An 18,157-nucleotide genomic window follows, 5' to 3' on the forward strand; every position below is an offset into this window, starting at 1 on the left:
CTGCTGCCTTCTCAATTGTGTAATGCGTTTTTTGTTCAGCGCTCTTTGGAGGTCTTGCTTTTTGTCTGCGTAGTGCTTTTACAGTCAGTTCATGTGAGCCGCTCGGAGTACATGCATCGAAGGTTCTAAGCTGTGCTTATGCTCTCCTGTGAGATCTTGCGATGTCCACGGCTTTATTTAATGTTAGCTAAGACACGGCACTTAAAATTTTCTCTTGCACTTTCGCTGAGTTTGTGCCAAACACTAGTCTATCCCTGACCATCTCATCTTCATTTGCATAAGCACAGTCCTCTACCCGCGAATATTTAGCGGTAGCGTGTCTATTGGATTGCTGCTGACGAACGTCCTTATATCGGCAGGCACTCAATTACGTGGGAGGCGTGACGATGGGGGATGCAACTCCGCCTCACACAGTGACCGAGCTGCAGGCTATGGCCGGTATATATGTATATAAGTAGGTTCCAGTTATGACAGTTACGCGTAGAATGAGTGATTATATTTTTGAATAAAAGCATACTTGTTCTGTTATATTTGTACCTTTTGTTAAAGTGTTTCTTTGATATTTGGACTTAAGGCTTCATACATTATATAGTTTATGCCTACATTTTGTAATTTACTACTACAATATGAAAAACGTTTCTGTTTTAAAAATGTGTTTACACAGTTTACTGTAGAAGCGGAACACACGTGAAATGCGTGTATTCCAAATAATGATCTATTATTTCCACTCTAAAACTCCACTTTACTCCCAGATAATCAATCAAAGCATGAGCTGGGAGTAGTTCGTGCACGTTCTAAGTCGGTGGGGGGATGGAATAGCCGGCTACTTGCACTTTTCTTTTTCAGCACATGTAGATTACAAAAGACGCTGGCGGAGAGGTGAGAACGGTTTTAAGAAGCGATTTAAGGTGGGACGGATCTATGAGTTTTTTCGTAGCCTCTGGTAATTCTAGTGTTAATGTAGGTAGATCATTTTGACCTGGTCATTTTAAAAGTAGCTCGTAAGCCGAAAAAGTATGGGCACCCCTTACATAGATCTTTGTAGGCATGGAACACATATGAAATGCATGTGTTCCGAATAACGATATAGTATTTATAAAAGCTGTGATTTTGCTTGACTTCTCACTCTATACAACTCCAAGCAACTGACACGCAGGTAAACAAACTTGAGCTGAGAAAACTGTGCGGGGTGATGGGATGTGAGATGTGATAACAGACTGCTTGCTGTTTGCTACTTATCAACACATTTAAAGGAAAAAAGACACTGACGGAGAGGTGAGAAGCGATTTAAGGTGGGACAGATCTACGAGTTTTTTCGTAGGCTCTGGTAATTCTAGTGTTAAGCACTTGTGTGGCAGTATCTTGTTGTGGAGGTATTTTTTTCTCTGCTAGGGCTAGGGGATGTGTCAGGATAGAAAGGAAAATGAATGGCTGCTGACAAATTGCTGCTTTTTTCTCAAGCTTTAAGGCTTTGGTTGCAAGATTTCTTCTGTTGTTCAGTTTAAGCAAAGTCGACTTTTTGCAAAAATATACTTCCCTTTAGAAAGGATACATGTAAATTGTAGTGTAGTATCCTGTTATGCAATTACATTTAATTTTTGCTAGCATGAAAAAATGTATTTATTAAATGTTCTATAATGTTTAATGCATTTTATTTAAGTTTGTCAACAAAGTATTGATTTCTCTTTACTCTTTAGATTTCAGTTAACCATTTTTCTGTAATCACTAAACTGATTTGACTTTATTACAGCTTCTGCCCCACCTGTGATACCACCTCCAATTGTTGCCCCTCCAGCAGTTGCCCCTTCAGCAGTTGCTCCTCCAGCAGTACCCCAATCTGTTGTGCCCCCTCCAACAGTACCTTCTGCTGTACCTCCACCTGTGCCACCTACAGGACAACAACTTATCCTCACTCAGAGTCCAACAGGACTAGGTACAATGGCCATGTCTCAGATGCTGCAGCCCGTACAAATGATGCAGAATGCAAACCAGGGAACTGGTGGGACAACAAATCAGCCCATATTCATCACTACTCAGGTAATAATATACTAACTAAGCTTTGTGTCTTTACATTCCTTTTGTGGAAAAAAACTAAAATATGTACCTAAATAATAATACAGTAAAACCTTGATTGTGCATTAGGGGTCAGGACTGCGGCCAGGAGAGATAAGAGAAAAGATAGATAACAGAACAGCTACTTTAAAAATGATATACTGTAGATTAGCGAATAGTCATATTTATTTACAAAACAAAATATAGTATTAACAAAATTAATTCATATAATACTGTATGAACCAGCATAATAAGGAAACAACTCAGAGGTACTGGAGTTTTCCACGTTTTACTTGCAGTCTTTGTTCCGTAACAAACGGTGCTCTGTCTTATACTCCGTTATCTGGGTTATGGAGCACTCCTCCAAAACAATATAATAAAGCTTTCTCTACCAATCAGTTTATCTCCTGCCACTTGCGTTCCTTTTTTCTCTATACCGCAAACACTCCTGCTTATTGTCTCCTGACTCTTTAATCAACATTTCCTTCTCCGCACCTTCCTTTTTCTCTTAACTTCTCCTGTCACTCATGTCCTAACAGACATGTCCACCCCTTACAGAACAGAAGCCCTTCACCCCAGTCCCATTACTTGCAGCATTCATTAAGCACTTTCTACTGCCCAACAGCATATCATAAACTGCCTGCATGTCACAGTATATTAAGATTAATTTCTGCTTTTCCTGTGACTTTTGTTAATGGTCATTATAAAACATAATTTTACAGGAAACTGTATTATTTTGAATTGAAATTATAATAATGTGAATTTTGAGTATAATCATTTTCATCTGTGTGATGTTTTTACGGTAGTGTCTTGTGTCAAGCCCATTTCAATCCAACACAGCACCATGATATGACTTCATTTCTTTAATTTCAGCCATTCTTTGCTGTATTAATGGGTGTTTATGTTTGTTATCATACTGTAAGATCCACTTTTGGTTGAGGTTCAGTCTTCTGACAGATGGTTTCATATTATCCTGAACCCCCATTGGTATAATAAAGAATTCATAGTGGGGTCTGTGATGGTGAGCTGCCCAGGCCTTGATGCAGCAAAGCATCCCCAAACCATAACATTTCCATCACCACGCTTTACAGTTGGTATCAGGTTCTTCTGGTCAAAATGCAGTCTATGGTTTTGCCCAAGCATGTCTTCTGGTACTGTGGCCAAACAATCTGTCTTTGCCTCATATGTCTAAAGCACATTGTTCCAGAAGTCTAGGTCTTTGCTATGTGTTCATGGCCAGACAGTTCTTAAAGGGCAGGAAAGGATTCCTCTTGACTCCCATCCCATGCGGATCTAATTTGTGTATCCTGTTTCTAATTGTAAATACATGCACTTCGATATCAACAGTGGCAAGAGCCACTGTACCTGAAATTACTTTATCCTCCAGGAACTACCTGCATACTCTCGCCACATGAGGCCGGGCTTTGTAGTGCACCAGGAGGAGTCCAGGAATCACTGCACCAGCATAGGGTCTGACAAATGGCCCAAGGATTTTATCCCGCTACCTAATGGCATTCTAGGTGCCGTTGTCTAGCCTGTAGAAGACTGTGCGTTCCTCTATGGATATGCATCCCCAGACCTTCACTGATGCACCACCAAATCGGTCATGCTGAACAATGTTACAGGCAGCATGAACTTCTCCACGGCTTCTCCAGACCCTTTCATGTCTATCACTTGTGCTCAGGGTGAACCTGCTCTCATCTGTGAAAAGCACAGGGCACCAGTGGTGGACCTGCCAATTCTGGTATTCTATGGTAAATGCCAGTCGAGTTCCACAGTGCCGCGCAGTGAGCACAGATCCCACTGGAGGACGTCAGGCCCTCAGGCCACCCTCATGAAGTCTGTTTCTGATTGTTTGGTCAGAGACATTCACAACGGTGGCCTTCTGGAGGTTATTTTGTAGGGCTCTGGCAGTGTTCATCCTGTTTCTCCTTGCCTAAAGGAGCAGATACCGGTCCTGCTGATGGGTTAAGGATCTTCTACGGCCCTGTCCAGTTCTCCTAGCATAACTGCCTGTCTCCAGCAATCTCCTCTTTGCCCTTGAGACTGCTGGGAGAAACAGCAAACCTTCTGGTAATGGCACATATTAATGTGCCATTCGGGAGAAGTTGGACTACCTGTGCAACCTCTGTAGGGTCCAGGTATCACCTCATGCTACCAGTAGTGACATTAACCATAGCCAAATACAAAACTAGTGAAAAAGCATTCAGAAAAGATGAGGAGGGAAAAATGTCAGTGACCTCCACCTGTTAAACCATTCCTGTTTTGGGGGTCGTCTCATGGTTGCCTCTCTAGTGTCCCTGTTGTTTATTTCATTGCCACCAAAGCAGCTGAAACTGATTAACAACCCCCCTCTGCTACATAACTTACCAGATCAATATCCTAGAAGTTTCATTGACTTCATGCTATACTGTGATTAAAAAGTGTTCCTTTAATTTTTTTAGCAGTATATACTATAAAAAGGTAACACAAGTAAAAGGCAATGTCAGTGGCCAGGAGGAAATGAAAAACAAAATGTTAAGGGTTTCCAAGACCAAAAGACTTCCCAGCTTCCACTGGGCATTCTACCCAACATAAATTTTCTTAAATCAATCCTCTTTGTTTTCAGGCTTCATATGAATTTGATGAAGTTGGTTTCTTGGTCACTGTACAACAAAGAGCAAACCAAGATAAATGTCTTAAGGTTTAAATAAGACTGGTAGCTCCAAGAACCTCTCCAATGATATTCTAATCATCTGCAACTGATCTTGCACAACTCATTCTTATTTTAGATATTTCAGATAGTAATAAATGTAGGGGCACACTTTTTCCACATGTGAAATTTGCTTTAAATTTTATTTAACTTATGTGGTAGACTACAAAACTTAAATATGTAATAATGTTTGTTATATCACCACAATCTCTACATATTGTTTAAATAAAGGTCAAATATTGATATTCCACATAGTACATCCCATTAATTTCTTTTTCCATTAAACTTACTGTATATTTATTAAGTATATGGTTTCTGCTGATACTTTGTGTGAGGATGGTAACATTATGTCTTGCTAAAGTATGTGTATTTCCTCAATGCTTTCTAGGGTTTTCCTGTTAGAAATGTTCGGCCCATGCAGAATTCTGTAAATCCAGTTGGAATTGTGCTAAATGTCCAACAAGGTCAGACAGTGAGGCCAATCACTTTGGTCCCAGGTAAGTTAAATGTACATCTGTTTATATATCTTATTTAGCATAGTTACTTAGAAATATATAGTGCATGTTATGAAAGCCAGATCAAAATTCATGGTTGATTGTCTGACTCTATTGGGGAATTCAGTAAAAGCAAGTTTTTATTTCTGTTACTATACCATTGTGGTAAACCGCAGCTGGTTAGCATAATTTTAAATAAATATTTGCCAGACCCGCATCTTCAGGTAGTTTGGCAAGTATGGTAGTGTGGCAAGAGAGGTTCCCATGCACTATGCGGTAGTGGACTACTCTACAGTTAGTGCACAGGTGCAGGATCACCCGTGACCCTAACTGGTGCCAGGAGCTGTTGATTGCCTGAGCTTTGACACATCCCTGCTTTTAAAGGGAAGCGCGAGTGCAGGAAGGTGGGAAAAGAAGAATCAAAAGGAAAAAGGCCAGAGGTTAAAAGATTCAGAGAGAGAGAGAGATAAGGCAGAAGCGAGGGAGAGATCCTGTCAGTGAGTGGATGGAAGGAAGAGAAGAGAGATGGTCGGGAAGGAAGTTCCTTGAAGCATTTGGACGGCGTTTGGGGGCTGATATGAACTCCGAGTGACCTATGAGCTGGAGTGGCCAAAGCACTGCATAGCGACTTGCCGGAGAGAGGCAGCATTGCTGCAGTGGAGTGAGGCTGAGAGAGGTGTTCTCCAGGTGGTGCCATGGAGTACAAGGATGCAAGCCTGGTAATGAAGGTTGGAGGCTCGATCAGGTGTCCTGCCTGGAACCAGAGAAGGGCTACAAGGGGCCTGAGCCTAGGAGCAGCAATGAAGGTTGGCTGATCTGCAGGTTAGGTACCTCCTTGGTTGCAAGAGCCCGTGTTGGGTTTAGCACTAGAATTACGGAAGCCATTGAAATAAATCGTAAATCCGTCCCACCTTAAATCCCTTTGCACCTCTCTGTCGGTGTGTTTTGTCTTGTAAATGTGTCAATAAGCAGCAAGCAGCCTGCTATTACACAACCCCCCCCTCCCCCCCCAACAGTTTTTTTAGCTCAAGTCTGTTCACATTCGTGTTAGTTATTTAGAGTTGTATAGAGTGAGAAGTCAAGCAAAATGGCTCCTTTTATAAATACTATATCATTATTTGGAACACATGCATTTCACGTGTTCCGTGTCTACAACAGTCTATGTAAACACATTGTTAAAACAGAAACGTTTTTCATGTTTTAGTAATAATTGACAAAATGTAGACATGAAGTGTATAATGTGTGAAGACTGAAGTTTAAATATCAAGCAAACACTTTCACATAATATATACTAATAAACGGCAAAGCCCTCACTTACTCACTCACTCACTGACTGACTGACTGACTCATCACTAATTCTCCAACTTCCCATGTAGGTAGAAGGCTGAAATTTGGTAGGGTTATTCCTTATAGCTTTCTTACAAAAGTTGGGCAGGTTTCATTTCGAAATTCTACGCGTAATGGTCATAACTGGAAGCTGTTTTTCTCCATTTACTGTAATGGAGATGGGCTTGAAACCCGTGGGGGCGGAGTTTCGTGTGACATCATCACGCCTTCCACGTAATCACGCAGTACGTAGAAAACCAGGAATAGGCCCAAAAAGCGCTGAAGAAAACATGCATTATATAATTGAGAAGGCAGCGAAACAATAAGAATCGAGCGAGTGACATATACAACCATATTCATGAGTTCTGCTACTTCGGAAACAAAGCACGATGTAAACCTAAACTTTAAATTAAGTTCATAGACAGGCTGCCGCTGGCGTTTGTAATTTAATGCCTACCCATATAAGGCCGTCCGTCAGCGGCAATCCAATAGCAAACTGCCACGGGTAAATATTCACGGGTGAAGGACTGTGCTTATGCAGAGGAAGATGAGATGGTCAGGGTGGTGTTTGGCACAAACTCAGCGAAACTACGAGAAAGTTTTAAGTGCCGGACTTGGTAACATTAGATACAGCTATGGATATAGCACGAGATGGCACCAGCACAGCTGGGAAACCGATGCATGTACACCGAGCGGCTCACGTGAACTGACGCAGTGCACAGACAAAAAGCAACAGTTCCAAAAAGTGCTGAACAAAAAACGAATTACACAATTTAAAAGGCAGCAAAAAAATATGAAGCGTCTGATACATACAAGCATATTTATAAATGCAGCTACTGTGGAAACAAAGCACACGGTGGAAAAAGTCAATGTCCCGCTAAAGGAAGACGGTGCAAAAAAAAAAAAAACCCGTGCATTGCAGTGTGTCGGGTCTCAGATAAAGAAGAAGACGAGCTGTTTATTGATGCAGTAAGAAACGAATCGATGAATGAAACCTGTCATCTTTACAACGATTGACAAACACGGAATGTAACTTGAACACAACACATCCTACAAATACGAACCTGATTGAAAGAAATAATGATAATCAAATCCTTGATGACAGCAACACTCAGTAAAACTCACAAAACAATTACTGTATATTGACAGTCATGTTACGTTATTTTTAAAATGTTACCTTTTCTTTTTCATAGCTTCTTTAACACACTACGTCTCTGCTGCGATACGCGGGTATATATATATGTATATATATACCCCGATCTACATACTCGAATAATGGATACTTTATTCGCCATCAATGATTGTTTTGGTAAAGCCATACTCAGTGTATTCATTAGATGAACGGTAAAAAAGTAAGAGCGAGGGGAGGATGACTTATTGAGGCATGCAGGCAATACCACAATAGCACGCGGGCTCGATGTACGAAAAAATATATCTTTTCAAGTTGTATTTAGTCCATATGTGTCAAACTCAAGGCCCGCAGGCCACATCCGGCCCGGCATGTAATTATATCCGGCCCGCGAGATCATTTTATATACTGTATTATTGTTATTAATGGCCCGGAGATATGAAGCGCTGTTAACACAAACTACAGATCCCATAATGCAGCGCTTCAGCTGCCTTGCCGAACACTTACCGCATCCCCGCGGTCTCTTCAGTCGTTTCCTTACTTTGCGAAGGAAGCAGCTTTCTCACAGCTTCTGCACTGTTTTATAAACGAACGATATATAAGAAAGTCCTTTTTCCTTGCTTCGCCAAAGAAGCAGCCTTTTTATTTAATCCACGGGTTCTCCGCTGTTTCATTGTTCATTTATTACGATTTTTATAGTTATTGTGTAGGTTTTATTTAAACCACGGGTTCTTTTCTGTGTTCACTGCGGTGTCTTCTTTCGTTTACGAGCTTCGCCAAGGAAGCAGCTTTCTCACAGCTTCTGCACTGTTTTAAAAACGAACGACATATAAGAAAGTCCTTTTTCCTTGCTTCAACAACGAACCAACCTTTTTATTTAATTCACGGGTTCTCCGCTGTTTCATTGTTCATTTATTACGATTTTTATAGTTATTGTGTAGGTTTTATTTAATCCACGGGTATTTCACCGCTGCGAAGCGCGGGTATTTTGCTAGTGTACAAATATAACAGAACAAGTGCGCTTCTATTAAAGAATATACCCACAGAAAAAGAACCCGCTTTAGGGTGCGACATTAACACGTCTTGGGTACGACCGCTTTGGTGGCGCAACAGTAACAACTGTTGATTGGTAATCAAAACTTCACAGGTTTAACCCTGGACAACTCAGTTTTGAGAAGTGAGCTTCTCTTATTCTTACTATTTTAGAATAAAAACATACATTTGATTTGAGTCTGGAACAGCGGGTGTAAATTTGTGGTACTTGTAAAGGTTAGCTTTGTTTTTGTTTTTTTTTTTTTCAGTTTTATTCTCTCAGTCGTGTTCACGCTCCCACTGATCTGATACTTCTGTTTTCACATAAAGGCATCCTATATCAGAGGTGAACTCAGATAATGACGAGGGTTCTACATCAGAGAAAGAATGCACGTTACACTTTTGCCGTCGCTGTACTTTGTATATGTACACGGGAAGCTCTGCAGTCTACTTGTGACTTTACACTGTAGGAAGATAAGTAACTAAATCTTGGTAAATAACATTCGATCTGGCTTTTATATATAAAGTACAGCGACAGCAGCTTCCACCTGCAGCTATAGACTCTTCAGTACGTGAGTGACTCTCCACACTAATGTTTAGATCTGGACAGTGTATGTGCCCAAAAAAGAAGTCTGACTGAATTCTCGTACCATTGCTTACGAACTGAAGTGTCAGCGTGCACTTTTCATGGCATTACATGTATATTTTTTGAGCATGTTCGTGTCGATCAAACACAGGAAGCTCTGCAGTCTACTTGTGACTTTATGGTGTGGGAAGTAAGTAAATAAATCAAGGTAAATAACATTCGATCTGGCTTTTATATACAAAGTACAGCGACGGCAGCTTCCTCCTGCAGCTATAGACTCTTCAGTACTTGAGCGACTCTCCATGTTAGTGTTTATATCTGGACGGTGCATGTACCCAAAATATTAACATTTATAGGGATAAGTGGGACTCACCAAATTCATTAGTAGATTGGTGTACCTTTTCACCTTTAGATTAAGATACACACAGACATTCTCTTCACATGAGTACATGTAAGTGTTACCTAAGTGCCAGCCACTCTGTAGTATTCCATATAAAATCACATCCACAAAAGTATGTACAAGTGATGCCTACAATGACCATTACTCTTCAGTATACCACATTAGCGGATCATTATCTCAGGCAGTAACAATGATCAGGTGCCTGAGAATTGTATTTGCTTGCCAGCATTTCTGAAATCAGATCATAGCAGAAATGGATTACAAACCTCTTATTTGAGTATTTAGCAAATTAGTTCTCGGTGCACCAAAATGTCTTCACAGTATGCTGCTTGCTCTCTAGGATTCCAACCTCAAGGTGTAGTATATAAACTAGGCCCTGAGATTAAATTGATTGATACTCTTACCAGAGCCACAGCCACTACAGTTGATACAAGCTCACGGCGAGCATGGCATCATTAGGACCAATTTGATCTTGAATGCATTAATCAGGCCGATTACCTGAGTGTTGCAGATCAGCGTCTTACCCAAAAAAATCTACAATTCTTATGGGCTGCCCAGACCTTAAAGAAAAATCCAACCTACTAGAGTTAGAGTATACTGCTCTGATAGGGAGGAGCCAAGTATGCAAAATGGCATGCTTTTTAAAGGTCAGAGAATGATCATCCCAAAATGAATGCACCCAGAGATGTTCATGCAAGCTCCTTTGGTGGGGAAGCCCGTTACATGGAGCCTGTGATGTTATGCTTTTGTGGTGACTAATTTTCAGCAGCACCTCTTGCATAATTTGCAATTAAATAAGGACTTTTTTTTTTTTTTGCCGTTGTGGAGAATTTAGAGAGTAAAGTGCACACCAGTATGTATGCTTGATTACTTTAATTGGTTTTGTTGGAAATTTATTTTTTTAATTGATTGATATTATATGTACATTTGTTACATTAGGTTATGATTTAGGGAGAAGAGGACCTCCATATTATATTAAGCAAAAATGTTTCCACCATTAATTTAAAATTATAATTGAATATGTTTATTGATTTTTAGTGTGCTAATTCTCACTCTTGTGTTTGTACAGCTCCTGGCACACAGTTCTTTAAACCAGCAGTTGGAGTTCCTCAAGTTCTGTCACAGATGACCCAAGTTAGATCTGGAGCTCCAGTCCCGGGGCGCCCTCCTACAAGCACATTTACTACTGTAATACCCGCTACATTGACAATTCGAAGTACAGCTCCACCTAATACTGGACCACCAGGTACCAAGGTGACATCCACCCTGCCACCTACTACAACCACACAACTTGTCCACTCATCAGCAGTTTCTCAACCCTCACAGACGATCTCTGTCTCTAATTCCAAACTAGGTAAGAAAGATTCAATTGTTCAGAAGTGGGGTTAAGAATGCTTTACTAACCTTGTTTCTTGTGAAAATGTTGTTTCATATTTGCATTTATTGTGTTTATGCATAGATGCTTTGATGAAAAATGTTAAATTAATTCTGTTCTATAAAATCATTTTTTGTGTGTCTGGAATCATTACCTCCATTTAAACTTGAAACATTTTCATAAACTGATACTCAGAAGATCACCTTGAGCCTATATCATTTTCGATTAGTACCATGCAGATCATTGGTTGAAACTGTCCAGTATAAATGCTATAGTCTTGCCCGGGTCTCCTACTGCCAGTTTGTTAAAGTATTATATAATCTGTAATAAACAGGAAAAATTAAGATTAAATGCTTTCCTTGTATAAATAGTTCTTGTATATATAGTGTGTTTATTTCTGCTGTTGTAATTTAAAGGAAAAATATTTGTTTAGGGGAAACAGTGCTGATGAAAAAAGTAAAAGTATTACGGGGAAAGAGAGAATACTGGTTTTAGTGGGTTCCTAAAGCTGTTCTGACTAGGGACCAGAATGCCTATTAAGGTTTGACACATTATCAGTTTGTGAAAGTGGATTTTATTTTGTTGATTGTAATTAAAATAAGATGACAATTTGTGTTCAGGACTACAACCTTATACCTACTGACAGGTATTGTACAACATTAAATAAAGATTACCCTTTGCCTGTGTGAAATCTGTAGTATTGTAAGTTCTGGCATCATACCACTGTGATGTAACTGCTAGTGTCAGATAAATACCTTTTGTATTACTAAATCACTTTCATGTTATAATTTAAGTTTGCTTATTATAATTGGTTACAGAAATTATGTTATATATTTACCTCTGGTAAGCAGTCCGTTAGCAGCATGATGTGATTGATTGTTCAGTGTAATTTACACATGGGCTAATTTATTTGAATCACAATAAAAATAGTATTCAAAAAACATTAAAGCATGTTCTAACAATCAGTATTACTCACAGAAACTTCATATTATAAATATCATGATAACATTGCACATTTTAAAAGAGTTATTATCACCTGCTTGCTGGACCTTGTGAAGTAAGCATGGAGTACTATATGGGTACAACATGTTTAGGTGATTAAATAAAGACAAGTCCTCTCTGAGAAAAGAAAATCAATAACGGTCTCAAACACATGCAGCAAAAAATTATGTGAGCTAATAAAATACATACTAATATTTTTGACCATAATGCAGAATTCGTTGCTGATTACAAACTAAAACAGCTCTACGCCTATCAAATTATGCAAAAATTAGAAACTAAAGCATACAAAGGCATGTTAACCTATATTTGAATATATTTAAACATGTTTTAAATGCAGTGTTACTAAATGTGTGTTAGTATCTAATGTGCCTTTGTCCTTCAATTTTATTAAAATTTTTGCTTTTTTGTTTGCAGTGTGACTGCAAAGCATGCAGCACTTATAACTTTTGCACTGAGAAAGTGGAACCAGGACACTATCTTGTGCGTGTAATGCATATTTGAAACCCATACAAAATTACTCATGATTACTTAAACACATTAAATGGCATTTGTTACTTTAGTCATCATCACCTTAACTCCTCTTCCAGCACTCCACTGAGTTGTGTTCCTTTATGGTCCTTGGGTGTAAAAGACATAAAGTTAGTGCCCATCTACAGTATGTTTCAAGGCACATGTTTCAGAATTGGAGTTAACTGAAAGTACATAGTCTTGTATTGTGATAATCATTAAGTATTTCCCCATCATATTTTTTATATGGAAAACATTTTCATTAACAGCAACTTAAAAATCCATCTACCAAATCAAAAAATAACTAGCAGTAAAATTATAAAACAAATCACAAGAAGCATAGATTGTAGTTTTAAAAATATAAAAGCTTGTAAAAGTTAGATCAAGTGTACAGAACAGAATGATTTGATAAATTTGTAGAGCTGGATGTTGGTTGAGTGCTTTATCAAGGGTCCAGGTCCAGTCAAAGAGTAGCATACAGGAAAACACTAAGCAGGATTTTTTTTCCTCAATGACAAATTCAGGAAAAATATAACACAAGCAACCCTTAATAGGTATTTCCTGTTATGCCTTTGTTTTAAGAATTATGTGTCAAGCTATCAGCCTGGAAAAGGAATATATTGGTTGAGGTAGATAAGTATCCTTTCCTGATATTGATAATGGTCTTTAAAAGGGCAATTTTAGAGCTGTTACAAAAATAAAATGAAAATCAGAACTTTGGCTGCTGTTTCCCATTATGTTTATTAAGAAAAGAAACTAGCTTCTGTTTGCTGCCTCGAATGCTTTTAAACCTATTTTTAGTACACCTGTTAACCATAGAGCAGAACAGCATGTCAGAAAAATCTGTACATTTTATAAATGATGATATAAACTAACAATTAAAACTGATAAAAACTCGGTGATTATGGAAGTTATCTGTTAAACATATGCAAAATACATAAAAATACAGAATATTACAGAATAGCATGTCTGGAGTAAAGTGAATGCATTAGTTCAAGGTTAAATCAAGTACTTGTACAATTTGAGTGTTAGCATTTTCTTTTGAACAATAATTTTTTTTATGTAGATTGAAATTATATACAAATTAGCTGCATGGCCGCATAGTAGTAAAACAGGGCAGTGAGGAGAGCCCTGTCTGGCTCCCTACTCCTGACGTATTGTTTCCCCCTCCCCTCAGCCCACAGCCTCTGTTTCAGATTAGCACAAATATATTGCTCCCGCAAGCGAACTATGATTCTTAGCGGGATGAGAGAAGTTGCAAAATCAACCAGAATGCTCAAACAAATTATAGAAAAAAACCCAATCTAAATCCGTTAAGTAGTTCTCTTGTGAAAAGCAGACAGACAGACAGACATTGGATTTTATATATATTGAGATAGTGATGTTCACTCAGAGACATCATAGTTATAAGAGACACCAAAGTTTAAAACTTGCGGCACAGCTGCAGTCTTTCGTGGCTGAGGGTAAAAGGCCAAATTTTCCTCAAGTGCCCTTAGCAACTTAATCACGACAACTAAGAAACTGCTTTGTTGGTACACAATACCTTCAACAGAGTTCCTTAAACTATGGATCACAGCCCAAAATGGGTCATCCTATCTTTTACTTGCATAAGTTTGAGAGTCATGTTTGGAAACCTCACCCTCAGCTGTGATAATCGGTGGTGATTCTCCAAAACAGGTACTCCATCCCATCACCATCCCACGCCTTCCCACTATGACAACTGGCAGCAATTCTCCAAGGAGGAAATTAAGTGTAGCATCATGGGTTACTAAGGCACTAAGAAGGGCAAGTTTGGGTCATGAGAAAGGAAATACTTTTAAGAAACCGTGACCTACAGGATGACCTGATGAAGGCCTGGACAGGTGTATTAGTGGCAGCTATGAACAAACAAGGACTTCATTGCCAGACTCCAAGACACATTCACCTCTTGACCACTATGGACCTCAAAGGTTGTCTAGATTATGCCAGGAGGAATTTAGATAGGCCTTAGTTTTGCATGCAGTTCTGTAGACTGATGAAACTAAACTGCAACTGTTTCCACAAATGGGTCAGTGGAATGTCTGGAGTGAAAAAGGAAAGAATTATAACTGTAAAATTAACATGGGTCAGTAGAATGTCTGGAGTGTAAAAGGCCAGAATTAACTGTAAAATTATTATTACTACAGTCAAGCATGAAGGTGGGTCATTGATGATGTGGGGATATTTTTCTACTACATGAACTGGTAATCTTGATATTGTAACTGGCATCATGGATTCCCAGAAATACCAGGCCATTTTAAAGAGGAACATGATGCCTTCTGTTGGGAAATTAAACTTTGCTGATCATTGGACCCTACAGCAAAACAATCAAAGCTTAGTTAAGAAATAGATCCTGGAATGTCCTGGAGCAGCCTTCTCAGTCCCTGTATTAAAATCCCATAGAAAATCTTTGGTGGGGTTTTAACAAAGGAAGTTGCAGCATGGAAGCCATCAAACATCAATGAACTGTGGGCTTATGCATGTGGAAAATGGACAAAGGTTTCAAAGTAGAGGTGCAAGAAGCTTGTCAGCACCTACAAAAAATGCTTATTAGACATTATAAAGGCTAAAGAATGTGGAGTACTGGAGTTGCAGGTTAAATAGGTACAAGTATGAATTTATGAAAATAATTTAATTTTTTATTTGAACTCAGGGTGGCACAGTGCCCCAATTATTGCATTGCTATCTTGCAGTAAGGAGAGCAGGATTTGTGTTGTGGGTCCTCACTGCGTCGAGTTTGCATGTTCTCCCCATGTCTGCGTGGGTTTCCTATGGGTAGTCCAGTTTCATCCCACTGTTCAAAGACATGCAGGTTAGGAGAATTGGCGACACTAAATTGACCCTAGTGTGTGTTTGGTGTGTGTTAACTCTGGATCTCTTTTCCAATTTTATAATGGTTCTATCTTGTTCAGCAGTAGTAGCACAGTATTCTTAGTTTTGCAGGTAAAAGGTCTGTCTTAGTTAGTAGAAGTATTTAAAATAAAAGTGAATCTGTTGCTTTGCCTGGCTCCGGATAATATAACAAGTAAAATTGTCATTTATGTTGCCTTTTTGTGCAATGTGTTTTGAAGCTGATGTTTGATGAGGTAACATCATGTTATTAAGCAAAAGTAACCATTTTAATAATGCCTCCTTTTACCATATTGTACACTTAAAAATATTTGCACCCAAGAGTCATTACTTAAATTTACAATAAAAATGGTTTACTGATTAGATAAAACGTGTAGGAAATTATTCGAATAGCTCAGCATAAGAACAGTTTATTGGTTCTTGCAGACTTGTATTGAAGTTTCAATTAAAACCTGATGGATGAAAATTCAAGCAGTTATGCCTTAGGACATGAAATCCTACAGGTGCCAAATGGTCCCATGTAAAACATCCAGCAAAGTATTTTTAGCTGCTCCTCCTAAGAAACAGTGGTCTGTTATGAGTGAGTAGCAGATGTTGTTATTTTTGCAAAATGTGCAAAACATGTTATTTCAGACAAATCAGCACATCGATATTATATTGCATACCAGAGGGTGGCAACCAAGTACGGTCAGGCATTGTCTTTTGTGGTATAATTAACTTTAAGTGTCTTTTCCATTAACTTAAAGTTAACTTTGACGTTTTTAAAAAAGCTTATTTATTTTTTGAAAGTTATTAGTATGTGTCTGTAACATTATTGAGAAGAGTTGAAACCAGAATAATTAAATTTTTTAAACTATTAAATTAGAAGGGGCAACCTAATGAGGTAAAATCATGCAGTGTGTTGTTACTCAGTTTAGAAATAAGTTTAATGTTTTTAACATATTAGCTAGCACTAATTGGTAGCACCGTCCCATTATTCCCTTGAATTTCAGCATAACACAGATACTGTAGATGCAAATTTATTTTTTCCATGGAGGAACAGTAAAGCTGGAATGTTTTCTTCTTTTGCCGACATCCAAAGGCAACACGCGCACATACCAGAAATGGGATTGTTGTTTTTGTTGCCTTTCAGTTGGTTTAAAGGGACCATCAAGCAATTTGGGAAACAGACGATTCCTGATGCAGGGTGACACACTGCTGGAGATCTCAGAAAAAGACGAATCGAGAGGTAAAAGGGATTTACACACACATACATACTTCTCATTTATAGGCTTTAATCTTAATTCATACATACTTTAGCAAGATCAGAATCACTAGAAAGGACTCATTTTCTTAAATGCTGAAATAGGAAAAAAGGAAGACAAACCTTTATAAATGTGTATTTCTCTTTCCACCTCTCTCTCTCTCTCTCTGTGTCTCTCTGTCTCTCTCTCTCTCTAAGAAGATTTTTGGATTTTACTGTTCTTTGTGCATTTTATTACTTAAGTTTTTCATATTTGAGATCAAGCATCTCTTAGCATCTGTTATTTGAAATGATAAAAATTCCTATTAATATTTATCCATGGGAGTAATTGTTTACTTTCATGAAAAATCAGTAGTGCTCAAAGTTGACTCATTTTGGACAAACCTACCCTCCATAGGTAATTTAAATTGTATACTGAAATGATGAAAAACTAACATTTTTTTGTAAGATCTTCCTGAGTTATGTAATGCCTTTTGTCACCCTTTTGCAAACTTTATATTAGTGTTTATTAGCTTTTTAAGAAAGCTATCAGGATTGAACACAAGCATGGATGTTCATTCTTTTTTGCTTTTGTGGTGTATTTCATGTAATCTTTTCCTTTTTCTTATACATTTATACTATCTTTCATGCTTGTTCTCATCTTTCATGGAAATCTGTTGGCTCTTAACATGGGTTTTACTTTTTTGGATTGTATTCCATTTTTCATAGTGGTTTTCTTGTACTTTATAGTCCATCAGTGTGCATGTTTAATGTTGAACAACTTAGAAGTGCCTCCTTTCTTTTCAGCTCCAAATATAAGGCTAAGCACTTGTAAGCTTTTCTTTGTCCTTGCTACACTGGTTGAGAACTGCCATGAACCCTGTGATAAAATTTTATCTTGGTACTTGGGTCAAAATGCAAATATAAGTGACTTTTCTTTATGCTGTAAAATATTACTTTGAAATTGTACATCTGTAGGCAAGAAACATAACACTGTATTACATCTAATAAGAAAAACCCTTGACCCAATTCATCCCACTTGAATCTTATTTTATGGAAATGGATGTCAAGCATGCCAGTCTTCACAGTAAGACTGGAATCCCTCAGTTATGGTATATAACATACACGCATACTGTGATTACACACGTGGACAAAATTGTTGGTACCCTTCAGTCAATGAAAGAAAAACTCAAAATGGTCACAGAAATAACTTTAATCTGACAAAAGTAATAATAAATAAAAATTCTATGAAATTTAACCAATGAAAGTCAGACATTGATTTTCAACCATGCTTCAACAGAATTATTTAAAAAAATAAACTCATGAAACAGGCCTGGACAAAAATGATGGTACCCCTAACTTAATATTTTGTTGCACAACCATTTGAGGCAGTCACTGCAATCAAACGATTTCTGTAACTGTCAATGAGACTTCTGCACTTCTCAGCAGGTATTTTGGCCCACTCCTCATGA

At 38.3% G+C, this 18,157-nt stretch overlaps 1 protein-coding gene across 6 annotated transcripts in view; it reads left to right on the forward strand.

Annotated features, from left to right (window-relative positions):
- pogzb (pogo transposable element derived with ZNF domain b) overlaps nt 1-18,157 on the forward strand; it is a 187,406-nt gene that overhangs the window by 77,078 nt on the left and 92,171 nt on the right. For 3 of the 6 annotated variants that reach the window (XM_039750228.1, XM_039750237.1, XM_039750266.1), the window contains exons 4-7: nt 1,751-2,037; nt 5,133-5,241; nt 10,781-11,065; nt 16,596-16,691. In XM_039750228.1, coding sequence (XP_039606162.1) covers nt 1,751-2,037; nt 5,133-5,241; nt 10,781-11,065; nt 16,596-16,691 — 777 coding nt within the window. The remainder of the gene's footprint in view (nt 1-1,750; nt 2,038-5,132; nt 5,242-10,780; nt 11,066-16,595; nt 16,692-18,157) is intronic. The other 3 variants (XM_039750247.1, XM_039750257.1, XM_039750276.1) reach the window with 1 other exon arrangement.

This window comes from Polypterus senegalus, chromosome 1 (assembly GCF_016835505.1).
Source record: "Polypterus senegalus isolate Bchr_013 chromosome 1, ASM1683550v1, whole genome shotgun sequence".
Taxonomy (NCBI): domain Eukaryota; kingdom Metazoa; phylum Chordata; class Cladistia; order Polypteriformes; family Polypteridae; genus Polypterus; species Polypterus senegalus.